Raw genomic sequence first — 27,939 nt, 5'->3', positions numbered from 1 at the left:
ATCAAACTCTGTTTCTTTAGCATGTTTCATGCAGATCAGTGAAATTTAAAATGATTCAAAACCCAATAATTAAAACTAAATACAATAAAGAAAACACACACCCATAAAACAGAAAACACATTACAGCTACTTCTGAAACAAGTATAAACCTCTAATGTGTCAGGATTGGTTTCCCATTTTGGCTTTTTTATTAGCTCTTTGGGGGCAGGGGTAGGAAAACCATCTTTAGTGTTTCAAGATTGTCCCATAGACTGTGTATAATGTCTCTGCTCTAGTTTAAAGTCAATAAAACAAATACCCTCCTCCTGGTTTCTCTCTTGTTTTAATTGGGATTGCCAGTGTAGCTGCTCCTTACATGCAAATTCATTCGAAGAGACCAACATGAAATTATAGTGATGGATTAAATCAAACATAAATCTTCCAATAATTATGAAATTTAATGCAATAATGGGGAAACAACCTGCAGAACCACCTGAATGTCACTAATCTCAGATATTGCCATCTATCACCAGACCCTTAATTAACCTTAAGGCCGTTTACATATTAATTTGATAGTTAATGTTATGAAGTAGCCATCACCAGACTCATATACTTCATGTAAAGGGTAGTGGGTGGATCCCGAGTTAAACTTCAAATCCAGCAATTAAAATAATTACCAATAAGAGTGAATCATCATAGTGTTGCTTACAGATGATCTTATGGTCGGTGGGGTTTTCTCTCTACCTTACTATACTAGATACTAGAGTACCTGGAATTGACTCTTGTTGTGAATTGATGTTAAATAAATAAAAGTGAATTTAATTTTAACAAATAAAAATACACTTATCTGGGTCAAGATACAGAGATATCAGTATATGCAGAGAAGCCCAGACCTCCCTCTCCCATCCCCAAGCCAGGCAAGAGATATAATCTCTCCAGCATGTCCTGGGTCTGCCCAGGAGGACATACCCAAAATCCCTCACCTAGAAGCATCCTAATCAGATATTACTTCAACAGACCTCAACCACCCCAACAGATCAAGGCATCTATGGACAGACAATCAATGGAACATGTTAGCCACATGGTCCAACCCTCTTGTGGACCCATCATCCTTTTAGAGGAAAATTTAATAAAAATCAGAAACAGAAACAAAGCTAAAACCTAGATCAGTGAAGTATGTATCTACATATAAAGTATGTTGAGTCAAAGGCTGTTTGGACATGGATGATGGTCGACTTCACCACTTGAAAGAGTTCTGTTCCCCATTGGGGTTAACCTGACATCTCAATGACTTTTTCCAAATAGCTGGGAGGTTTAAGATTCCGATAAAATTCATGGCTCCAGTTCCTGTGGGATAATGGCTTTATTGTAAAGTTTCTTTAGAAGTCTTTTTGGAGTTTTGAATTGTGCTAAATGGACCTCATCAGCAGATTGAGTTTGCAAGGCTGTTGTGAAGTTCATTCCTGACCTTGCAAATGACTCCAGCTGCTGATGAAACTCATGTATTTTGATCAAAAGCTCTCCATAAAAGTTGAAAACATAAGGAGTGACTTTCCTAACCGCTGTTTTGAGAACCAACTTTAAACCAGAAACATTTTCAGAGTCTTTCAAACTGTGAAATGAAGTGAAACCAAAGTCTCATTTAGTCTGTTGCACAGTTATAGGTTTTGGAGAATTCAGGGGAAAAATTCTGGTTTGACTTTTAAATAAAAGCAAGAACAAAACCGACAGAGTTTTCACAACAAAGTGAATTTCCCTAGAGAAAATAAATGGGATTTCATCTGTGACTGAACCTCACTGCAACCCAGAAGTCGGACTCACCACCAGCACTGAAGCCTGTTTTGTGACCTCTATACTCCAGGAGTTTAATTATGGTGGTAGCTCGGGGGCAACACGGCCTGCACCACACAGATTAGCTCCACAACAAGCCATTAATGAATATAAAGAGGTGCTGGGCGGAGGTGGGGTGTATTATGTCATCAGTGATGGATCCGGCCCTGCCGATCGCTGCTAATGGAGCGAGCTGCAGATTGATACCATCCAACTTAAATTTTATTTAGCTTTTCACTTAGTCAGAAACAGAAAGGGAAATAAATATAGCTAGTAGTAGCCATAAATGTAACTAGTATATCCACTCCACTAGTATATCCACACTGTGGGCATGTTTATTCTTATTTTTCACTGCTAGACCTGATCTGATATAACTTATTTCTTAAAAGGAAAACATCAATCTTTAAAGAGCTTTTCATTTACATAAGAAGTCCGTAAATCTTGTACCAAACTGAGGACAAAAACCTCCAGTGTAGTAAAACTTTAATACTTTCAACACCACTGAAAACAGGGAACCTCAGTTAAAGCTGGCAATCTTCCTCCTGCTGGTAAAATGCCTTGCTTAGTGGCACCTCAGCTATTAAAGGAGAATATTTTCCTCTCTTCTCGGTGAGATTTTTACCAGTTTGGATCCGAGCAGCTGAACTTCAGACTTCTCAAGCATCAGAGTGTTTCATCCCCAGACGGCTGGAGCCAGAAGAGCAAAGCTTGCCCACATAATCAAACTGTATCGGAAACAAGGGCTGTAGAGGGGAAATTTAGGAACTAGCATTGATTATTCACTTTGGAAGTCAGCATGTTGTCATCTGCTTTTGATATTGAACTTGGCAAACGTTCAGCTCTCATCAGCTAGCGTGCTATCACAGCAAATCCTCCAGAGTTAAAAAAAAGAAGAAAAAAACAACCTCTGTACTGTTCTGGAGTAACTGAATATGAAATAACTATTTGCATCAAGAAGATCTGATGACTTGAAGCCAGTTTAGTCAAGAAGCCTCTTTGGAGATAATTACCCAAAAGAAGAAGAAGAAGGCGGTCACTTACCTGTGCATGGCGTGGAGTGCATGAGGCTCGTAGTGGTATCGTCCCTCGTGATGGCGCATGTCAATCGGGATCGGCGTGTGGAAGGTTGGGAAGATGTGGTGGGGGGCTGCAACAACAGAGAGGCAAAGAAGAAGAAGAAGAAGAGAGTTAGCCGAGGAAGGCAGAGAGGGAGAGAGGAGACTTCAAAAAAAGAAGAGAGAAATTTCAAAGGCAAAAGGGCTACAATAAAGCAACATGAATTTCAGAGCAAGCTGAGCACTTTCGTGTAAAATATTGGCACTATCACACAAGAGAAGTGGAATAAATAAATAATCAAAGTTGTCCTAAGAAATCCTACATCTTGAACATAAAAGATATCCAACTGGGCTTTTGACAAAGACCTGCAGCTAGACGGTCTTTGAACTAGACGGGATGATGGACTGTGTGGAGGGAAGCTGCAGCCCCGACTCAAACTGGGACTGACAGCGCCGGGAAAATGCTTTCTTCTACTCACGCTCTTTCCATCCAAACAGCCTGAGTCTCCTCTGGAGCTCCAAACAGGCTCATAAAACACAGCTAAAGCCCTTAACTGACTCCACACACTCCCCCTGTGTCGGGTGTAAACACAAGCGCATGTGTCTGACTGATTATTGGTTGTTTTTCCGGACATAATTACTGGAGGAGGAAATTGTGTGACTGTGCTTTCTGTTTCTGGGATTGAAGAGCCGGATGCATGGTTCCTGATCTGTGTTTGTCGGCTCAGTGTTGGGATAAATTACTGAGGTATAATTCCAAAAACTTAAAACAACAAAGACCAGAGTATCTGGACTTTTTTTCATCCAAGGCATGAGCCAAGCTCCAAAAACGCTGGATCCTACATTTCCCATAAGGCAATTAAAGCTTTGGTGCCCTTGATTCTATAGTACATGATGGATGAATACCTGCTATCATCCAGGGAAAGGAAACAACATTCAGCTGTCCATATGGGAAGACACCTGAGTGAACATGCTAAATTGTGCATGCTCATGCTAAAAGTGATGAAACATCCTCATCTCAGCCACAAATCCAACCCACCCATCTCACTTCAAACTACAATACAATAAATGTTGTACTCCTGCAGTTTCCTAATCATCTTTCATGGTCCAGTGCGAGAAACCAACCTGAATGACAGAAGTTGCCATTAAGACAAAACCTGTTTTTCAAGCTCTTGCAACATCTCCCTTTGTATAATCTAAGGACCTCTGTATCATTCCACTGGTTTGTCATTAAAATGACAATAGACTGGTGCCTTCAACCTGGCCATGCTGCATGCTTGAGGTTCAAAAAATTGAGAAGTGAATGCCTAAACAACACCAAAGTGTGACTTGGGCCAGCTAATGTGACTTCACTTTAAGCATGTGCTATCGTTGCTATAATGCGCCCTTTAAAGTGAAGATAAAGACCCTACAATACTTGAACAATCAAACAATCCCCTCTAAGGAGCATTTGCTGATTGTGGTGAGGAAGAACTCATATTTACTCTATCCAGGCTTAGGGGAGGGGTCATCGGAGGAAAGAGGAGCTAAAAACATATTTCACTACGTCAGGATTATTTTAGCTCTCTGTGTAATTGCTGTTCACTTTGAAAAGCATAATTCTGGTTTCTTTCACAACCTTTATTCATAATTTGTTTTGTTTATTGCTATCATTTTCTCACAACAAGCCAGGTCAGTCTGTTTTTATATCACGTTTAAGTACAATGGACGTTGACCAAAGTGTTGCACAATTAAAAGTAACAACCTATACCTATCACAGAAAGATACAGCTGTGAGTTAGATGTATTTTCTTTAAGCTAAAGGATTCAGGAGAGATTTGAAACTGTTAGTAAGCAAGACAGCCTGAGCTGACAAAGTCATTTTGTAGCAAGCTTTGGCTGTGAAAGAATAAAGAAAGGCATTAGCTAAAATTTCTAAAGCTAGCCACAATTGTAGCTAAGCTACAAACAATGACTAGCTAACAGAAAATCTAATTTTGATGTCACAGAAAGTCACAAAATGTTGACTTTGCCCGCAAAAGATAAGTTACAAACCAGCTGCTGATTGGTGTTTTGTTGCATTCTAGCAGAGCCATGCTAATGGTTCCACATTTCCAGCCTTTATGCAACGCTAAGCTAATAACTGTAGCAACAGATGTCGTTTTGTTTTAATACAAGCAGAATTTCCAAACGCATCTAACTTTTTCCTGTAAACTCAGATTCCTCTTACATTAGATAAAAACTGTTTGTGTCAGATAAGCATGAAGACAAAGCCCAGGTTGTGTTTAATAAAGGTGCATTCCTGCTTCTCATTTACCCAGCCGTCTGTTTTTACAAGCTCTGAGCATCCTTTTAATGGCCCTTTTTATTTGTCATTAAGGCGCTGTTTTTCTTTCATGGGTTCTTCTCGGATCTGGGAAGTTTACCCAAAACATCAGAACTAATTAGCTGTTGCGATAACACGAAACCACAGAAGATGTCGTGTCTTTATTTTACCACCACATAAACAGAGCCTTTTGGGGGTGGCTCGCTCAGCTTTATGGAGTTATGTTTCTTGTTAACATTTTTCTCAGGTTTTTAATCTGGAAAAGCTCCACGAGGGCATTGCCTGACTCTCTCTCCACATGGTTCTCTCATCGTCTCCTTGCTCGTCCTCGCTGCAGTTTTCACGTCCTGCTAATTGCATCCTGGTGTGTCTCGACTCCGGGCTGCCTGATCAGAGACGAAGAAGACAGAGAGCGAGGAGGAGGAGGTGAGCCAGCTGATCTCTGGATTGCATTAAAATTCTTCCTGTGTGACACACACACACACACGCGGGCGCTCTTGCGGGAATTTCTCAGGGTGACCTGGGATTTGGGAGCGGCGGGGTCAGGGCCACGGATCATTATCTGCTCTCCACCGAGCGGCGGGAGGGGATAACGTCGCCTCCTGGGGCCTCTGGGGGCCTCAGACCTGAGTGAGTCAGCATTCCAGGTCCATTCCTCTCACTCTGCCCCTGACAGCGTGACGGACAGCCCCGGTCCCTGAACGCCTGCAGAAATAGCCCACTTTACTTCATTTTGGGCCAGCCACGGGGGGCCCGCTGGTACGGGGGCTGGATTCCTTCAGGCGACCAGCTAAGCCTTGTCACACCATCGTCTGGGCCGTGTTTGCTTTGGAGGAAGACGCGATTCAGAGGGTCTGCTGAGGAGGGAGCCGGTTTCCTGTCGCCGACAGTTGGAACGAGTGACCGCTTTCACTTTTCCAGTGTGGAAATGTCTCTGAATGAAGTGCTTGGGTCATCGCTGTCACTCATCAGAGCAGGAGGGGGAATTAAGAAAGACTCTAAATGGTTTTTTTTGGTGCTTTCGCAACTGACCCGTTTGTTGGGTTTAAATAAACTCAGTTCAGTTTATTTAGGCGAGTGTGAACTCTGGTTATATGGTGAGAAGGAGGTGGACTGTGATATGGCTTCATGCGACTGAAACTCTGATTCAAATCCATCTCCTGGACGTGAATCATGGAGGAGCAACATTAAACTTTGGAATATGGTTTTCTGTCAAATAACTTTTATTTATTCCTTAATCGAGTCTTCAAAGAGCAGCTTTTAGTTCAGCAGTGTCTCATTACAATAAAATAGCGCAGAAAAAAACAAGAAAGTGTTTCTCTTTCATTTAAACTCTGTTGTAGTCATCACGGAAGACTAAACCCTGCTTCCTGACATTGACAAACACATCTGGTATTAATAAATGCAAATGCCACGAAAATGACAGCATGTACCAGTATAAACCGTCAGCCGAGCTGAGACATTATAAACACAGAGAGTTTAATCAAATGCTGGCTTCAAAACTCAGTGGAGAGCTGGTTTAGTCTCTGATATGACAAAATACAGCAAAAATAAAGTCCACCACAACTATCCAAAATCTGAGGTGATGCCTCTTTGCTCAACCAAGAGACCAAAAACCAAAGAGACTCAAATGGCAGTGAAGAGAAATGAATCGAAAGCAGCAATTTTCTGATTTGAACTCCATAACCGGAGTTTTTTTTAATTATTCTTTGTGAATCGCACTCACATATAGTGTTTATAATAATTTATATTATTATTAGAAATCTCTCAAGTTCAAGGATGATAAAACATAAAGTGATTTAGTTGCATTCAATTCGTATGTAAGCAAAATTAAAAATAATAAGTTACCACAAATCTTTTTTTAATTTAGTAGAAATTGAAATGTTTGTCAGTGGGTAAACAATTAGTATTGCTCACTCAGAAAAATCAACTTATTCTTAGTCCTGTGTGCTTGCATTGAATAAGTTGTCCTAACGTGGTTATCTTAAATAAGCTTTACTTTGTTTTTTTATTAGAATTGACAGTGTATTAGAGGCTGTGGTTACTCTTCTACTGATATTGGATTTAAACGTGATGAACTCACCCAATATGTGCGGGGCAAGGTCATATAAGCTCTTATAAACAGAACAAGCAAACTTGAATATTTTAACATTTTTAAAACTTAAGGTATCATATTTCTGGAGTATGAGACAGTAATGGACGAAAAAATGTTTTCCAATTTAATGAGGAATCAAATCGATAATTGATATTAATAATGGAACCATATTTTCTGAATTCCCATCCTTAATTACTCAAACCAAGACTTCTTCCGAACACAAATTTAATAAAGACATCTTAGTTTCTAAGCCCAACCAGTAGCTACAATCCATCATATACCACTGCTGTCCCACCAACCCCCTAACACAGACTTTGGAGGTCTAGGACCCGTATCTGTGGTGCACATGGAGGCGTAGACACTAAATGGGCATTTTGAAGTGAAAAGAAATAAAACAGCATTATGTGAAACTCCAACATGGCGAGGCACTGACTGTTCCTACCTTTTATTAACAAAGAGAGAGTGTGACCAAACAAGACCGAGGTCTTTATGATATACACCAGAGAAGATGAAGAAACATCAGGAACAAAGTTCTGCTTCAGTGTGGCATGAAAGAGACAAAATAGGTTTTACTCACAGTGTTAAAGATGTTTCTGTGGGATTTAAGAGCTGTTTGATAATGTGATCAGTAACACCTGTGTTTACCTAATATTTCATGTGATGATGAAGATGAAGCAGAGGAACTACAGGTGGGAGAGTCCTACTTTTCCTCCTCTTCTGAAAAAGTTCTGATGGTCATTAGTTTTTTATTGATTGGTTTAAAAGTTGGATTTCAAAAAAAAAAAAGTCTTTAAATGGATGAAACTGATCTGCGGTTAGCAGTGAAGATGCTTGTCTCTGTTCCTGTGAGTTCCAGTCATGACTGACTCGTGTTAAGGGCGAAGCCGCCCCTTCCTCTTCCTCGCTGTTTGTCGTGGAAAAAGCCCCGCGGTCGCGTGTTTTTATTGGAGTGCTTCACATTAATTAAAGGCTCCAAACGTGACATTCAAAAGTCAGACGGCAGCAGCTGTGAAGAGGACGAGCAGCGAAGTGCTGCAGAGAGGTTACACCAGTAAATAGACCGGTCCCTGGCAGCACGTGGTGGAGTGGAGAGGAAACTGTCAGTGTCTTTGTTCATGCTTTATCGATACCTTTATTGATTTCTACTGATCTCTATTTAAAGGACCTCTGGAGCTCTTCAAAAACACTGAAATCCTTCCACAAATGTTATCTGTATTTATGTTTTTAAGTCTTATGTCTGTTTTGAATTTCTGTTTCTATTTTCTGTTACCATTTGCAGCCACCACAGCCCCGAATCAACTTCTTTAATCATCCTTCTGCCTAAATTTACTTCCATCTGCTGTTTTTATTTATGTCACTGTTTAACTCGCTCTATATCTTGACTCTACAGCTATTTCCAGCCATCTCTATATCCAAATATATCTCCATGTTTATTTATTTTATTTTCTTCTTTTTCATTTGGTCTTCTCTTATGTCTTTGTATCTCTGCAATTCCTCTGTATCAGTTTTTCAATCACAGGTTATCTCTTTTCTTGTCATTTTTATCTCCGTTCACAACATTATAAACTTTTATTTTTTGATCCTTTGTTTTTATTTGTCTACCTCCTGTCAACATAACTCAGTCTTCCATTCCTGTGGTAATCATCTTCTCCTATTTCTGTTATATTATCTAATGATGTCTCATTAGATCGTTGTTATTTAGGGACACCCCTCTTCCTGTATTTATCTCTATTTAGTCTTCAATTAACATCATTTTATCCTTCCATTATCTCTGTTCATATTGCCAGTTTGATGATATATTAATTTTATATTCTTCATGTCCCTTCTAATCTCTTTTAGCTCCCTTTCTGTCTCTATTTCTAATCTGTTCTCTCTGTGAAACTCATCTCTCTTCTTTCTTCTTCTATCCATCCGGCTGAAGTTTAATTTTCCTGGCTATGTTTTCTGTTATGTCTCTGTTCATTTGTTTATCTCCTTCCTGTTATGCATCTCCACAGCTACGTCTCCACCTCTCCCTAACCCCATCTCTACTTTTCTATTTCTATCGCACACAAAAAAGAGATAAATAACTCTCCAATTCCTCAGATGTATATTAATCAGAGGATTTGATTTGACTTTTCAAAAGTCAGTTCTAAAAATGGAGGCGTGAATCACTCCATCCACCTCTGTGATATCAGTCTCTCTGACAAATTTGTCTGTTTCATCTGTAATTATTATTTTTTTAATCCATCAGCCCTGTTTATATGTATTTTTCTATTGCTTTCAATATCTTCCTCCTCTTTGCTATAAACAGATGTTGATACTAATTTATCTTATTTGTCTTTTTATCTCCACTTCTGTTATTAACTCCACAGCTTTCTCCCTCTCTCATGATGATCTCTGTTCTTTATTGTTTTACATGTTCCCATCAGTCCTGCTCTGTCATGTCTTTCCTCTTTACTTAATCACATTAATTCCTATAACTGTATCTTTTGTGTCTTTGACTTTTACACACACACACACACACACACACACACACTTTCCTGTGGGAACCATCTTCTCCTATATATATGTGTGTGTGTGTATATATACACACATTAGTGTTTATTTCTATTACATCCATCCTGCTGTCAGTGCCATTTATCTCTATTCTGACTTGTAACATTTGAATCCATTTTTATTTCCTGACCTAATTTCTCTTTTAAGTCTTTATTTTCTGTCACTTGTTATCTACCTCGATGGCTCTGCATAGCTCTCAATACCACCTGCTGTGCCTTTATGTATCCCAGCCTTCCTATCTGTAAATGCCTTAAACTCTTACTTTACTCTTACTTACGTTTCTATAGTCAGCTCCTCACATAAATCCTAACATTTGCCTGAACATTTATTTTGAGATATTTATATATCTTCCTCTGTTATAATTTTTTCTCTTTCTATTCCTATTTTAATCTTTATCTGTCTCTGTGTGTCCTGCATTTTCCTCTCTTATGCTGTAACGTCAGATAATGTTTTCATTGCTATGCTGTCTTTTCCTATCTCCGGTACCATCATTTCTCCCTGCATTTGTCTCTATTTCTTGATTGTATTTTTGTTTCTCTCACTGTGTTTTCCTTCTTTCATTGATTCTTTCTATTACAATCTGTATTATCTGTTCATGTGTCAGTCTGTCACTTTGTTGCCTTTTCTTGTCACCTTAGTCATTACTGTATTTAATTTTCTTGTCTTTATGTTACCTGTAAACTTGTTTATTTTTGTTTATGTCTCTATTTCTGTATTTCTCCTATCTGCCTCCATAGCTCTCCCTTCCGCTCTGCTCTATTTCTGTCTCTCTCTATAAGTCCTACACCTCTATAGCCATCTCTGTGTCAACACCTGTCCTTTCCCGTCTCTATCTGTACTGTTATTTCTTTATATAAATGTATCTCTGTCACAATTCAGAGAGAAATTCCTCCAATTTTTCTGTGGACTTCTGTTTTGCCTTTCTCATCTTTATTCTACTTTTTCTTTACTATTTCTCTCCCTCCTCGTCTCTCTGCTTTCTGTGACCGCCCTCTCCGACTGTCCCAGACATCCCTGGCTGTAATTTGGCTCGCTCCGGTATAATTACCCTCTGACTGACTGCACGAGTACAGCAGCTCGGTGTGCATGTGAGAGAGCACTAAAGGGCCCCATTGATTGAAAGAACAGCTCGAGTTAATGCCCCATTCATAACAGTCGGAGGGTGAATTGTAAGAGGGGGTCAGCGAGGGGGGCAGGAGGAGGACAGGGGAGGATGGGGGTGAGACAAAGAGCAGCTAAATCTGGGTCACCAAAACAGCACGGTCAGGGGACGAGGTCTTTTTAATTCTACACCACTGTAAGCAACCGTGGAAGACAAATAAAAGACCCAATGCAGTTTAAGACTGGAAAAAGTAAAGAGAGAGAGGAGATTAAACAAAAGAGGAAGAATGAAAGAAGGTAGGAAGAATAGGAAGGAAAGTGCAGGAGATAAGAAAAATATAAAGACGCAAAATGATCAAAGTTGAAAAAAGATGGTTGTAAGAAAGTTGGCTGCACAGAGTAAACTGAGCATCACGCTCATAAATATCCTTTGAAAACAGCAGGTTTTGTTTACAGCAGCACAAAAAAGGGAAAATTAATCTTTACTTAGAACCAGGTAAAACTTTGCCAAGTGTTTGAAGACATGCAAAACTAAACTGGCTGAGATTTAATAAATGTGCTTGAAAGGTTTTATGCACTCCAAGCTGAGTCAAAGCTAAATTGACTTAACTTAAATCAAGAGGTAATGACTTGTTTCTAGAAGAATTTCTAGCATACATTTCTCCTCTTCCACCTTGAAAACGTTGGACTTGGAGGAAGTAATTCAGCCGGTCGCTCTGTCAGCTTTTCAGCCATCCACACTGAGGTTTCCTCTGCGGGCCTGGGCCTGGGAGTCCAGGCCGGGGATTGACCATGCAGGCTTATTCCATCACCGAGACAGCCCCATTGTTCTGCCGCCACAGGAAGAACAAAAGGCGAGTGCTCGTGAGAGTTCAAGAGGCGCGTTTACCTGATTCACCGGGCCCCGATCCCCCCTGGGCGTACGCAGCGTAAGGCAACGCTGCCGTGCCCCCGCTTGGGCTCTAGCCATCTATTAGTCTTTGCTTGGTAACATTTGTTTTAGCGGCTGGTGAAGCGCCGCAGAGGGCTGGCTACAGTTTTTCATAGTCAGCCTCCGTTCAGCACACACACAGCAGAAACGCGGCTTTCTGCTGTTAGAGTGAAGCACGAGCTAAATTTAGTCGCAAAACTGCGAGGAGGGCTGGTGATGACCGTGCAGAGATAATATGTGCATATAACCAGTTTCAGTTAACACCACAATTTACTTCAAGGTCCTCTGAGCAGCAATTTCAGAGCCTCTGCAGGAGAGTTTGCTCAGTTGTACAGTTGCAGATGTTCATATTTACACCATTTTTGTCTTAAATTTCTGAATCCGATCCTTTTTTGGCTTAAACATGCTCTTTCTGCACCCAACAGTAAAGTCAGGACATGTATTTCTTAGAAGTTTAAAACATGTGGCCTGTTCTGAAATGTCATCAAATATGTCATGGCCAGGGTATTTCTGTTTCTTTTTGTTTTGTGTGGAAACTGTTTTTTTTCCTCACTTCCTATGGAGAGGAAGGGTCTGCTTCAGGGTGGAGTCTGGAAGTTGGATGCTTTCCCTCACACCTGCACCGCATCTCTTCATGGAAGATAATATTTACATTGGTATGCTGTAATGTCTGTAATGACGTGGAATATTTAAGGGTGGCATGTGTGTCAGGTCATTGCCAGATTATCTTAACCTCTTCTGTGGTATTGAGGTTCACCTACTAGTGGTAATTTCTTGCCGTGGTCAGTTTTAATCTTTTCTAGCCTGCCAGCTGAACTCAACAACACTTCTCCCAAACTGCAACCACCTGCCCATTCTCCACCGAACTCTCCAGTATCCTGGACTGTAGTATGGACTCTTCCCTCCCAGTTCTGGAACCCCCGTGGCTAAAGTAAGACCAAACTTTCTGACCCCCCGATTTGCGATCCATTCACTACCTCTCACTTACACTCTCTCTCTCACCCTGCTGACCATCACCAGTGCTGTAGGAGTGATTCACTGAGCATTCTGTCTAAAGTATTCTGACTTCACAAGAGTTTCTGGCTGGTCAAAACTGTATTGAATTCATACTGCTTCATAACACGTCTCCACTTTAAATGGGCTTTATATAAAGATGTAGGATGAATAGGATATAGCTATATAGGAGGATATAGCTTTTTGTAAATCCTTGACTTTGCTTTTTGGCCATCACCACCTTGCTTTTTTTAGAACCCTTAGTGGCTGTATTTGGACAACAGCATGGACCAGTAACTTTACCAGGCCATTTGCAACAGTTCAAACAGTTCATTAACTCCAGCTAGCTAAGGGAGAGTCAGCTTAGTCCTTACTTATGCATAAATTTAGATTTAATAAAGTTTAGATACATGAGTCTATCCAAAGGGCCAGATTAAAGATTGGATTAAGCATAAACCATCACTACATGTTGATGATGTGATTCTATTTGTTACCAAGTTCTATAAACCATTAAAAATAGGCCAGACATCCAGTTTAGTGAGTTAACTTAGCTGAAGTTGGTACCTGCTTGTGTCGCCATTCACCTGTCAAAGAAGCCACGGCCCTAATATTTTAAACTTTAGGTCAGAATACAATTAAACAGATAAAGATTAGAAATAGTTCACCCCCTACACAGTTGTATGTAACCATGCTAATGTAATGTTTACAGACATAAAATAGCCTGTAAGCATGCTTATTTCTGCCATAAAGGGACATTTTAATATTGGAAGTCTATGGGAACGGGAAATCAAAACACCTGTTAATCCAGTCAGTGACTTTTTGAAGCTCCACTGAGATTAAAAAAAATCACTAGAAACGCCACAAAAATTACAATTACCTCAAATGCTAAATAAAATCCAACCCTGCGGTTTCTGCCTCCATCCCAGCTCAATGAAAACAACACATGTTTAGAGAAATAGTGAAACTGGAGCTACTGTCTACCAGACACATAGTCCTCATGAACAAAGCTGATGGTTGTGGTAGTTGGGGGTGGTTTGGGACTTTCCATCACCGTCACCTCCATTGTGTTGGAATGACTACAGACATGACAGACTTAGGCAAAAATCTCAAAACCTGGACAAATGAACTCAAACTGCAGCCATAAAAATGCCATTCAGTGTAAACATCACATAACTTTACAGAAGCTTGACAATAAGCAAGTCCTGCTCTACAGGAGCAGAAATGTATTAGTATTTTTTGCAAGGTACAAGAAGTTTACCACAGAGGGAATGAGTCAGGCCTTCAAACATGTCTGTCTGTTTCCAATGTATTTCCACACCATCTCTGATGCCCTCTCACTTTATGTTTCATTGGGGAAATTTCTCAAATTGGAATAAAAAATTGATGCTGCATTGATCCAATCAATCTGTGAATCTTCAACAACAGTAAAGGACTTCACATAGAAGAAGGAGTTGGTTTTGGCCTCAAAGTTAGCTTTTCGCTGCTGCCAAGAAAACAAAATGCTATTCTGACTGAACCGGACCAGAAAACAAACGTTTTGATTTTTGCAGCGATTATCTTCTTGTAGCAGTCCTGAAGAACTCTTAACTAGAGCAGGGTGATATGACCAAAAATATTTATCACGATATACATTTGAAAATTTGCGATAACTGATGATATAACTGATGATATAACTGATGATATAATTGACACTAGACAAAATACTTTACAACTCCACAACTTTATTAGTGCAAAAAAAAAAACCACCAATGTATTTTCACTTAAACAAGCAGCTGTTTTATGTGAATTAAAGTTATATAAAAATTTTACAGTGCAAATGCAAATTCCTTGCTGACAGTTTAACCTAAAGGCATTTCCAGTGGAACTTGGCTGACATATCCTCAGCATAACCATGTATAATATCCTCAAAACTTAAAAAGAGGTTATACACACACAATACGGTAATATTATGTTGAAGCACTGTACGTATCACTCCACCAGGCTCCTGCCTACGATAGCCGTAATGCTCCGACAATCCATCAAGCAGTGCGGCTTCGTAGCTTAGTAAAGTCGTACTAAAACATTTGACAGATTTTCGAGCGCCGTGTACGACATAAAATCATTTCGAGGTCAGTAAACACAACCAGAATTCATACATAAGGCACACGGGATTATAAGGGGCACTGTCGATTTTCACAAAAATTAAAGGATTGACTTTAAGTGTGCCGTATTTTCCAAACAACACAGTAATAACGACGGCCCGCTAGGATGCTCTACCAAAAATAGTTCTTTGTTGTGTATCTGATGGACAAAAAAAATTTTTACAAACCAATTCTGGTTCATCCGTTTCATTCAACGATTTGCTTTCGCCGCCATGCTTTTTCCGATGTGCGCGTATGAAAACAAAGGCACTGCGCATGCGCGTTTTACCCATATTCTATCGCGATATTTCATTTTTCTATCGTTGCCCAAAATTATACCGGTATTACCGTGAACGGTATGATATCGCCCAGCCCTACTCTTAACCTGGGGGTCTCGCAGGTCATTCACTGCTTCTGACCATAAGTCAGTCATGATTAGCCAATTAATGTAAAATAATGACATTGAGGATAGCTTTGGGGTTGGTTTCGTCATATTTTCACTGATGCCCACATACTTTTGTCTGTTAAATTATTTATTTTTTCTCTTTTATAACTAAATTTAACTCAAAAAATAGAGTTTTAAGAAGTTTTTGGCATATCCTGTGGTCACCCTGCTGCATATCAGTGTATTCAACCTCAGGCAGACCACCACCAGTCCCTCCATGCAGGACTGTGTGGAGCATGGAGGCCACAAGGGACAGAGTTACTTATCAGCCTCGGACAGCTGGGCTCAGGCCATGTGCTAATAACCTCCATGCATCAACGGGCTGAAGGTGAGGGCGCGGCGGCAGGCATTAACCAAATGAAGCAGGCGGCGGGGGCTGACGGGGCCGTCCTACAAGCAGCACGTTGTTAGCATGCTGTTTGTGTAATTTAGGTACTTAAAAGACGGCGAGGGTTCAAAGACTGATTGCACCGTCGAGTAATCAGCCACCTCCACTGCGCGCCTGATTTATCACCCCCTCGCTTAATAGCACTGCTTAACACACAGGTTTGTCCAGATTAAGTAATTACCTGAAAGCAAAAGTTTATTATGTGGTGCGACGGGCTGGTGATAAAGGCCTGCTGTCGAGAGGAGCCACAGAGAGGCCTCGGAGCTGCTGAATGAGAGTGATAATTAAAATACAATGAATTAAATTGTCGCTTCTGGGGCTGTCACCATGCTCCCCAGCTAACATCCATATTACCCCGCCGGCACCCTCGCTAGGGGGGCGCCTGGGATTATGCCTCACCCCGGACTGGTGGAGCAGCTGAGAGGGAAATGATTCCAATGAGCCATCTGTAAATTAAACAAAGACCTAGTTCCTCTCCGAAAATGAGTGTGGAGGGTGAGAGGGGAACAAACCTGAGCTAAGAATAACACCTGAGCGCACATTAGCTCTGTAAGGTTGTTGTGCTGGCGTCTTAATGAGGCGGAGGCCTCTGCAGGTACAGATGTTGGTGAACAATGAGAGGGAGGCAGCACGGGGGAATCTTTTGAGTGATGCGCCTGTGATGATGAATGTCTCGCAGGTGGAAGCAGAAGACGTCTTCTCTGTCTTCACACCGCTCTCCAAGGAGGCCCCGGACCTCCGGCTCGATCTACCAGAATAGATGGAGCCTCTGTCCTGTGGTGTCAGCACCCGTCCACCTCCCGTGTTGATAAACGCTCTGCCGCACGTCTGACACAATCTGCTGAAGCAGTGTTGTCTCTATTTTTTGCCCCAGCCACTCCCCCGGCTCCACTCTCTGAACCGACTTTATTTGTTTGACATTGTGCTGCTGTGTGTGATGGAGAGCAGGCCCCTGGCTGACTTCATCAGGCCTATAAAGATGAGCCAGGAGCTGCTTGTCTCCAATGAACGCCCTCCAGCAGGCGCAGACAGGGCAGAAGAAGATTTGGGTTAAATTTCTGGCTACAACGGGAAAGAAGAAATCAGAAGTCTGATCTAATACAAGAAAATGCCTCAGCATAGACACCAGGGTTCATGGTCCCATCGTAGTCTGTATATGAAAGATGGATGGAGTAACTGTGACATCACCCATTCGTTTGCAGACATCCATTTTGAAGCCTGGAGTTCTGGTCTTTAACATGTTGGTTGTTGGGACCAGAAATGACCATGTTTGGACAAGAAGGTCACCTAGAAACAGCTGCGAGAAGCAAAGCAACAACTGCTACGATCACAGACTGTATATAAAAAACTGTGATGCCACACATCAGTTTTTGGACTCATTTTGGAGTCATAATATTACAATTTTTGCCATATCAGGTCAGTTCAGCCAGAAGTGACCATATTTGGACAAGTGGGTGCAGTGCTAAGTTAACAGCTAATGCTAGCTAGCTTAATTAGCAGATTTCTATGTATAAACTGATGCTACAGAAGAAGAATGACCCAGTCAAATTGTTCCACTCACCACCATTGTGTGACCTCTGTTTTCTTACTCTTGACACTCCTCACAAAAACTCTCTTTAGACACTTCAAACTCTCCTTTTGTCCTTTCTTTCTGTGTTAAACAGAAGCTTGCGGGAGAAAGGAGTCAAGAAAAGGAGACAAAGCTGCAGGGAGCTGACTTTCTAATCCTGATTAACACTTTCCCACTGCTTCAGGAGCCACACACACTCAGTGCAAACACTGCAGGTCAGGAAGTTTGGATTCATACAAACTCCAACAACTTCGCCTCTGATCAGTGTCTTGAACACACAGAGGGGGAATTACAATGCAGAGCTGAAAATTACAGGACCCAGACGTCCACAGCTCGATGACACGTTAGAAAATCCCCCCCCCCCCCCCCCCCCCCCCCCCCCCCCCATAAACCACTCCCTGACTCGAGTTTAGTTTAGAAGGCCTGCTCGGCTTGTAATCGAGCAAAACGAAGCAAAGCGTTTCACAAACTTTGCCATGAAGCAAAGGAAAAATTACACCCTATGAGACCCGAGCATGCAGGAGGACCCGCCTGCATTCACTGTCTCCTTCTCTTCGCTCTGACTTTACAGCACAAATCAGCCTGGATTTATGGCTCAAAGGGAGGTGGGCTGATGTTAACATTTTGGGTAATTTTTCATCAGGTTATATCGCTTGCTAAAGCTCAGCCATCTACATGTAGTGTCTCAAGCATGCTTCCCCAAATCAAACTGCCTGTTGCTACAGCTGAAAACATTCCCAAAATGTTCATCATTTAACATATCCCACATCTCATACATCTTAAAAACCCACAGGCCTTTAAAGCTTTGAAGATTTCTGCCAATAACCCAAACCAGCTCAAAGACTGTGGTGAAATTTTTGAGGAGAATGGCTTCCAGGAAGCAGGTGATTCCACTAAACTGAAAATTCATTCATAACTCAGGGTTAATCCCAGTGTTACTTAAGTCCTGCTTCAGAGCGGATCCCTCTGACCTTTTTACCTAAATAGTGGATCTAAAATTAACTTTTACGATGGGAATTCAAAGAAACCGTTGCGTGAAGAAGCCCCAGGTCCTTCTGTAAGGTCACAGTTTTTTAAATCTGCAGAAATTTGATGTGTATCAGTCAGAACTTTGACCTGATTGGATAATCTGATATGCTTTGACCTACAGACGTGACACAATGAAGAAGAAGAAGAAGAAGAAGAAGAAGAAGTAGAAAAAGAAGAAGAGAAGCTACCAGAAGCAGCTTTATTGTGTCTGCAGTTAGGTTGCATGCCAGCGCAAATCCCCGCTGTCATGAAGCTATTTGTCCGTGAGTAAAGACAGCTGCTGGATCACAGAAGGATGAGAGGGAAGGTTGGATTTTATGGGGAATGAAGAGAAGTTGATTAAACATTTGTTCTGGATAGATTTTAGGAAGAATAAAAGTCACGAATCTCCAGCTGAGAAAGGCCAAACTGCTTTTCCTCCAATCTGCCCTGCAACTCTGCATCACCTAGCGGAGCTCAGAGTCAGAAATCAGAGTTCATGATAGTCAAAAACGGCCAAATCTCATCTTTGTGCTCTTTATTTTTTTGGTTATTCATCACAGTTATCGTCTTGTCATTAGCAACTAAAACCCTGAGCAGGTGCAGTAATGTAGTTTTCCTACTGCCTAAATTACATGAATTTATGAGCATTATGTGAGTCTGCAGGAGGAGGTCGGGGTGGATGGTGGGTGCACAAACCTAACAAATTCATGCTAAAGATCAGGGTTCAGCTCTTAAAGTTGATGTGCAACAAGCAGATAAAATCACTGGTAAAACTCATCATGTTTGCCGACAGATGTAAGTAAACCAGGCCAATACTGATGCAGTAACAAATAGTCCTGTAGTAACTGGTCAGTTCCAAGTTGGCTCGCTTTTTGAATAACCCGGCAAAACAACAGGAGTAACAAACCAAACCACTGCTCATTTTAGAGGACGATGATAGGTACACAGATATCAGTCAACAAAGCCAATATTTATCCATTACTGATACTTGGGCATTATATCAGTAGATCAAAATCTAAAAAAAATGAACAATATTTTTTTATTTAATTTGGTTGGCTTTTATGATTCTTGTTTTTATTTACTTTCCCTTTTACCTCAGTTTTTATGTATATATTCTTATATTTATTCAATATTTCTTAAGAGTAAGAAAGATTTAGTTACATATCTTTATTATTTTTTAATACACGATTCATTTATTTTTATTTACTTAATTGCTTTATTTGTTGTTTTTTTATTGCCCAGTTTTCATTTTCCTAAACTTTATTTCTGTTTAACACCTTCAGAATGCCACTGTGGAGGATGTCATTTAAAGTTAGTCATGAAGCAAATTAAAGCATTTCAAATGTCACATTTTGAATTAATTGATGCCATGGGTGATGTTTAATGTATATCTTTGGTGTGTTTAAGGAAATTACACTATTTTCATTAAGTGTTTTCTTTAATAACTGACTCTACTGGATGCACTCAAGCAGCTGCAGTAACAATACACCGAGCTCCTCAGCAGAGTGTAGTATTGATCTGCGTCAGGCCTCTCCCCCTCCATCTCATCCCCCGTGGGTGACCTCTGACCTGCACAATTCAGCCTGCTGAATGGAAGCTGCGTGCTCCACAAAGCCCAGCGAGCAGTGCAGTGTGTAAAGATAAAGTGCCTAGCTTAGAGGAGGAGAAGAAGAAGAGGCCGCCTCACACAATGAGAGCACAATTAAACGCTGACTCGCACCTCATCTCGACCTGCCTCAGCGAATCGTAACGGGACAAAAGCACGGGAAGTGGAGGGATCAAGTGCACCATTTCAGACCAAAAAAATAGCTCCTCTTTAAAGCATATGTAGACAAAAAAAATTTTTAAATCATCGCAGTGATTCATCTTAAAAGTCCCGACTAATGACTCATGTTTGGACTTATTAGGAAAGAGCTCTAATCTGCATATTTCCTGACCTTATTTCAGGCCCAGTTTGGGCTGGTTTGGTGGCTAATTAGCTTGAGAAAACACCACCAATGGTGAGAAGACAAAGCACATCAGGACAACAATTAGTCCAAAAAAAAAAAGCTTCCTGAATATATTAGAGCCAGAAAAAACAGATACAGGAGAGGGATACAAACTTCACCTTTTATATCAATTTTGATGAGATTAACCTCCAAACACTGTCATTAGTGTCAGCTAGGGTCTAGTATTACACTTGGTGGGTGTGAAGAGGTTTAAGTTTTCTGTAAAAGTGGAGGGCGGTGAAGTTGAGCTTTAACATTCAATTTCTGTGTGATCACAACAGGAGAGAAGAGGAGTTAAGTCAAGCAGGTCAATCTGCTCCCACCTCCAGCTCCGGGAGTCTAGGGAAGCAAAAGGGAGCTAAAATAAAAGACCTGTGAACAGGTAGAGTACCATAGTTTATGAGCAGCATCTGAGCCTGTAGATGACAAACAAATTCATGCTAAAGATCAGAGTTTAGCTGCTAGAATATCGTTCATGATGTCTGCTGATATTTGACAGATATCAGTAAAGTGGGCCGATATTTATCCGATATTAATACAGTGTCCTTCCAACAAATCCTCCAGATGTTAATCACTTAATCAAGTTGATTCACTTTTTGAGTAATCCTGCCAAACAAACAGAGAACCCAACAAAACCCTGTTGAATTGTTTAACCTTCTCACTAAAAGAGGAGGATGGTGGGTGTACAGATATCAGTCAACTAGGCCAATATTTAACCAATACCCATATTGTTTTTTATATATATATATAAATCAGTCCATCTCTAGCAAGACAAAAACATCTAAAATAACAACAAAATAAAAAAAACCCAAATGACCAAATTTTGAAATAAGTAAATTATTAGACCAAAATTTCATTCATTTGATTAGTCGTCATTAAGTGTGTGCTAGTATTTAGCATCTCATGTGGCGGATATGAAGACGTTGAACCTGTAGACGTGGAGAACGGTGAAGCTGAGTTTTAACATTTAATTTCTGTGTGATCACTACAGGAGAGAAGAGGAGTTAAATCTAAACAGTTTGTCATTCAGGAGTTAATCTGCTCCCACCTCCGGCTCCTGGAGTGCAGGGAAACAGCAGGGTGGGTGTAATGGCATGTTTCTTACTGACGGGGAAACTGGATCACGGCTCCTCCTGAAAGCACCGCCAGCTCGGGAGGAAACACGAGCCTAAGTGACCACGAGGGCTGACACGAAACCACTGCATGCAGCCTCCTGCCCACGTTCACAAAGAGGCCTCCCCACTCTCGCCAATCCCCTCAGGCGAGCTCTCGTTTCCTAATCACGGGCTTCCCCTCCGTCTCTCAGATTGCTCTGTAAATCCCTGAGCTTTGCTCTGCCAGGAGGATCAATCAGGACGATCTATGAGTGATGAGGGGCTCACAGAGCTAATAAAGGTTGTCTTAGCTGGCGTGAGTTTGGTAAATTTTCTCCGTCTGTTAATGCTTTTTCAATACAGGTGGTTAACATATACGAGTAACCCTTTCACCTTCACTCCTCCACTGCTTCACTTCAGTAAGTAGGTTAAAACTTCACAAAAGAAGGAAAGAAAAGGGCATTACTGAGAAATAATCCAATTTACAGAAAAAACAGAGGCTAAGAACAATATCTTGACGGCCACAAGGTTAAAGTCAAGGCTTCAAAGCAGGACATGGCTACTGGAGTACTAACGGTTGCATTTTACCACAAAATACAGTGTTTTCCTAAACGTAACAAAGCAGTATTTAGTAACTAAACCAAACCAGTGAGTAGAAAGCCAATTACATCATTTGTGACCCCTCCTTTAGGTCTCCAAAACTCTCGGTGGCCAATATTGCTACGGCTGACGAACCAACCGCATCTTCAGGATGAGAATGGATCCAAAAAGTGTTTTATTTAATCAGCATCTGAACCTTGATTCTAATAGCTTGATGGGGTCGAGTCCTCTAGAAGTCTATCAGGAAACTTCCAAACTTCTCACTCAATTTATGACCACAGAAAAGTGTTTGGTGATGAATTTTATGATCCCAGTTGCATTTAGATCGTAAAACCAGGTGATTTTGGGGGTTTGGAAATCTTGTAAGAGAATCATGTGTCTCTCAGTTTCTCTGGTTTGAAAAGATCTTGAAGACTTTTACATCCTACCTCTACAACCCCCACCAGTGTCCTCTGCATATTTCCGTTGGCGGGGGCATTTGCAGCCCTACAACTTCTACAACTTCATGTTCTGGCAGCCTGTGCCTGTTCATTGAGACCATCCTGTCAGTCCACGTCTTTTTGAACACGATCCTTTAAAGAGTCATTTCAGAGTGTTAGAACTGATGTCTGACTCCAACAAAAAGGCCTCTTAATGAGGCTCTAATCACTTTCATGGGCTTTCAGCGTGTAAACCACTTACTTCAGCGCGTTTACGAGGGAAAATATTCCTCAGCGTTGAGCGGAGAGCCGCGTCATCTGTGGCGCGTTTTTTAACGGTCGCCATGGGTCGCCGGCTTTGCAGCCGAGCGCTGGTGCTAAGAGGGGAAAGTTTGTGAAACGCGAGCCGACTCGCTGTCTCTCAGACCGGAGCTTTAAAAATCCATGAACGTGACAAGCTTGTGCTTCATAAAGATTTATAATCGGCGGGCAAACACCAGACCGTGTGTTTATCCTCATGTGCGAGCTTTGATTTTCTGTGCAGCCCTGCTAATTAGCTGTTATTGCTAATCTCCAGCTGCTTTCTGCAATACTTACAAGGCAATTAGCGTGCCTCTTCTCATTTCACAGTAACTGTGTAAAGAGCGCCGGAGCTCAGTCGGCGGCTGCCTCACAGGACAGAGGTTGTGGCTGTAGGCCCGTCACTACACTCTGTCAACCTGACGTGTCAGGCCTTCACTAACATGGAAAACATGCTTAGCTTTAGCCTGGAATAACGTGGAATAATTTGATTTTTGCTGATAGATAGTGAGGGTAGCAGTCCACATTTGTGGGCAGGTAAAGGTTTCAGGCCGCTGCTGTCTCCATGAGACCTGACCTGAGACAAGCTGATGTGAGGACATGTGGAGGGTGTTTTAAGGTTTACTTTATGCGGTTGGTGTTTGTTTTGGACGGAAAGAGGTCCGGGGATTTCCATCAGCTGGCAGGGAGGGGAAGAAGGGGAGGAAAATTTTCTGCATCTGCAACGTCTCCAATCCCCTCTGCTTTCCTACAGTCACTGTCCCGGTATTTGCATGGTTCTTTACACCACTCTAACCAAAGCACATTTAATTTTTATGGGTTTTTAGTTTAGAATCAGACTCTCTGCTAAAGATTTAAAGCACCAGCAGCAGCTAACAGTTGCTACATGAGTTCATTGGACCTGTGGGAGCAGGCTGATTTAAAGCTAGGTCAGATCAGCAGCACATGAGCAGTCTGACCCTGAGCGTTGCCCCATCGTCTCCTCTTAGGCCTCGACAGAAACGAGGGGCGACATCCGGCTGTGAAACCTTCCACTATAGTTAATGACTGTATTACAATATAAGCAATTGTAACTAGTATAATAGCTTGTTTGGTCACAGCTGAAGTGATTTTAGGAGGTAAAAATAAACCAAAGCATGAACAACATGGTGAGAACACATGCCTTTCACCTTCAGGACGTTGTAGGTTCAGACTTATGTCAGAAATGAGGCTGCACAGTGTTCTGTACGGAGGAAGGAGTGATTTTTAGATTTATACTCATGAAGCAATTCTGAATAAAATGCAGCTAAAATACAAAAAAAATCAAAGGTTTATTTTTTTATGATAATTAATCGTTATGAACAATATGGTTGGTATAAACTGAATGCATACCAATCAAGGTATAATATTTGATTGGTATGCATAATACTTTTGTGACAAAGTGTTAAAGTTACCACTTTGGACGTAAATATTTTCTTGAATATAAGATTACCTGACCACAGCTCCAGCTTCCTCCTGTTAAAATGCAGGGAGAAGAATCAAAAGCCTCAAAATCCAATTCATATATACGCAGTTCACATCAAAGCTGTCTGAAAGAACTTAAATAGGAACACGAACAGTCCTCAGTATTACAGAGAGACCCTCTGACAGTCAGATGATCCACTGTGAGCAGGAGTGAAGAAAGAGACCTCCAACCACCAGCCTCAGCCATCTGAAAGACCTCAAACACAAAATGAAGCAAAGAGAAGACTACAGTTAAAGTCCTGCAGCAGTGGCATATAAACACATGCCAGTGGCTCCTGTTCCCCAAAGGAGGCTACTGCAGTGGACACAGACAAGTTTCTGCCGTGCTCTCAAAAATGTCAGAATCACAGTTTCAAACATAAAGATTTAACATTTAATGACCTGATGAAGCTGCAGAAGCATGTTCCTCCTGCCTCATGTTTCAGAGAAACACCGAAAGAGCTTTTCTGGAAACTATTCAAATCATTTGGATCATTTTTGAAACGCTAACACTCAAGGACATATTTCTCAAAAGCCAACAATCGCATGTGCACGAGTGCAGGGTTGGGGTCTGCTGGATAATGAGGATTTGTTAATATCTGTATGCTGTATGCTCTCCCCCGACTGCAGCATCACTGCTTGCTGTCTTACTCCACTTGTTTGTTTTGGCGGTTTACTCAGCTCGCTCTGATATCCATGGTTTAAGAGCGCTTTGCAAATATGGCCTCCACAGTGACACTTACACTGATCCCTCTGTTTGCACTGGGGGTCACAAGTTAAACTAACACACACAAGCAGCATTTCCACATGTTTTCTGTCTGACTCGTGCAGATGTGCCTGCAGTAATGAAAAGAAGTCCGGGTCTTCATCAGCAAGTCCACCACTACGGCCTGTTTATACACAGTAAGATGGCCCCTCCACCACCACCACCACCACCAGTGTGTTTAGAGGGGATCTGTGGTCAACTTTAGAGCTTCGGAGCAGCTCTGACTGAGCTACAGCTCTCGAGTCTGTGGAGCCCTGGCTTCCTCAGCTGCCTTTGAGAAGGTTTTTATTAAATTAGCATCTAGTTTTACTTATGGAAAGCTCAGTTTCTTCCCACTTGTGTTGGACTGAATGCTGTTCTGATGAAGATGACTTGTTCCACTGGTAGAAAAATGGTTCATCCCTGTGAATCAAAGCCTCAAACCTGAGACTGATGTAAACACTCAGTTTCAGACAATTTTTTTCTACTCTTGGCTCTGCATGATCCCACAGAGTGGGGGAAATAACTAATAGGGTCACCTCAGACACAGAAGCTCCTCCCATCCTCCTCTGTTAGGAGTGGCAACCAATCAGGGGGAAGCTGGCTTAAAGTGTAAGGCATTTGAACTGATTTTTTTTTCAGAAACAGACAGTGGAGAGTTCAGATGATGCAGATCTTAAATCTTAGAGGCACACAGGGAAAAAACTGGGTTATCTATACTGTAGCTGATTTAAATATATTTTTTTAAGTAGCATTCAGCGAACCTGAGAACAAATATATGGTTTTGTGTCTTTATGTTTTCATTAAACTCAGCGTTTCTGGTTTTGGAAAAAGTCTAATTTGTCTAAAACCCACCAACATCAGCTTGGTCAGGACCGCTTTGATCAAAAGAAGGTTTTATTATTTCTTTCAGCATCAGGATCAATCACCAAAGACATGACAGGAGCAGCTATGGTGGAGGTAGGCTGTGTTTAATAGCTGGATTAGCAGTCTGCATTTACAGTTTGTGTCAGAGTATAAATGTACAGGAAGACAATAATGGTGCTCTCATACTTAGCATGGGGTATTAATGCAGTCACACTGGAAGCCACCAGGATGACAAGAGTCCAGCTGATAGCTGTAATCAAGTATTTTCAGGATTTACCATCAAGTCATCTCACTGTTCTCCAATATGTGCATCAATAAGCTCCTCCTCTGTTTCATATTGGTGTTCATGTCAGGAGGATCCCAGCTTATGTGTTTCTGTGAAGTTTGATCAACTCAGATTTGTTTGCATTCACCTGATTGCACAGACTTTGCATGTGTTGAAAGTTATGGCAATGATGAGTCAGCGAGCCTATAGGTGCTACTGCTGCTCGTGCAGACTACTTTGCAACCCTCCTCCACCATTCCTGCTCTTTCCATGCAGTTTCTTGCTATAATCAGCATCATATTGACTGCAGATATACATAAAAATCTTTTATGACAACAGTGGTCCAAACCAAACTGATTTTGGTGGCTTATTTGTGAGAATTTTGACATTTCTGCACCTCCCAAACTCCAACCACGGAAGGCGACACATACATTTAGTCATAGCTCTTTCAGCTGAATGGTGACAAAGCGGCTGGTCCCCATGCAAGTGTCTGTGTGCTGAGCCCAGACAAACCTGGGACCTGCCCCCCAAACCTCTAAGGCCACCTCTAAGAGGGGGCGGAGAGCTCATTTGTAGTCTAGTAGATGGGGAAAGGAGGGACACCATAGAGGAGAAGGAGGTGGTGGTGGTGGTTGGGGAGTTTTGGCTTAATCCTCTAAAACATCCATACATCGCTCCCAAGCGCTCACTCCCCACAGTTGTAAATCTGCAGGAATGCAGCCTGTTGTTTTTGGATCCAGTGCAAGGAAAACCTCAGAGTCTCCAGACGTCGCCTGAAGCCTGTGGTTGTATTTTTCAGGGCCGAGAGAGTCTCAAATACTTTGATCCTCAAGCCCAAAACGCCACTTTCTCAGCTCTGGTTGTGTTAATCTGGGTTTCTCTTTATCTACTGTTTTCTCTGTTAAAAGGAAATTAGACAGGAGATGTCTGATCATCTTTAAGATGCCAGGAAATGGCCTAAAGAGGAGGTATGAGGCATTAAAAGTGCCAAAGTTTGGTGTGGACTTGCCAGATTCCCAGCAGATGTGAGGTGCCGTTCATCCCGTGAATCTAGGCCATGTTTTTACAAGTTTCCTTAATGACTGCTCGCAAGTCTGAAAACAACTAACAAGGAAAAATAAGTGCCTGAAAGTAGAATTTCTTTTTTTCTATCCAGCAATCTGTACCCGCCTATAAATAGATGAAATTCGGAAAAAAAAAAAAATTCTGCTTTTACTTCAGTTCGTCTAATCTCGAGGCTCCTCGGACCAGCTGGTCCCCAGAGGGAAACTTCAGATAAAATGGTACGAGGGCATCTTGGAAAGTCATCAAGCTAAATGTTTACAAAGAGCCGCAGAAGTGTGTGTGTGTGTGTGTGTGTAGGAAGCCCATTAGCCTCGATGATTGTATACGCAGCGGGTTCACATGTGGAAATGCAGAGAGCCACTGTGATTACTGGAAACTGTACTGCACTGAGGGGCCGTGCTCAGGGAACACATAGAGCCAGATTTGAGGCTTAAAAAGCACGTCTTTTGACACAAATCTGGGAAAACTCTAGAAGTTTTTCACAGTTGATCAGCAAACACTCCTGTAAACACAATAAGTAAACACTCCTGAGTGTCAGAGCAGACACATTCAGGCTTAATCTGAGCTCAGCCCAGCAGGTAACCGTACATTCGAGGCTCTTGGCTCCTTAAAACACATTCTTGTGTTGTGTTGGTCATTTGTTCATCTTTTCTTGTGGATTTTCTTTTTGATCTAGTGTTGCTTTTATTCTTATTAGTAACACGCCAAGTTTTAATTGAACTGTCTCTTCCATTTGTCTTAATTTAACTTGAAA

General features: G+C 41.5%; 1 protein-coding gene across 1 annotated transcript in view; it reads right to left on the bottom strand.

Annotated features, from left to right (window-relative positions):
- The window catches only part of LOC102796796 (transcription activator GLI2.L-like), a 91,299-nt gene that overhangs the window by 39,024 nt on the left and 24,336 nt on the right, over window positions 1-27,939 (bottom strand). Inside the window, exon 3 of the mRNA XM_006800296.2 lies at window positions 2,851-2,956. Within this exon, the coding sequence (XP_006800359.1) occupies window positions 2,851-2,956 (106 nt within the window). The remainder of the gene's footprint in view (window positions 1-2,850; window positions 2,957-27,939) is intronic.

The sequence above is a fragment of the Neolamprologus brichardi genome, chromosome 23 (genome assembly GCF_056152115.1).
Source record: "Neolamprologus brichardi isolate AB-2024 chromosome 23, ASM5615211v1, whole genome shotgun sequence".
Classification (NCBI taxonomy): Eukaryota; Metazoa; Chordata; class Actinopteri; order Cichliformes; family Cichlidae; genus Neolamprologus; species Neolamprologus brichardi.
This window is presented reverse-complemented; position numbering and strand designations above follow the sequence as displayed.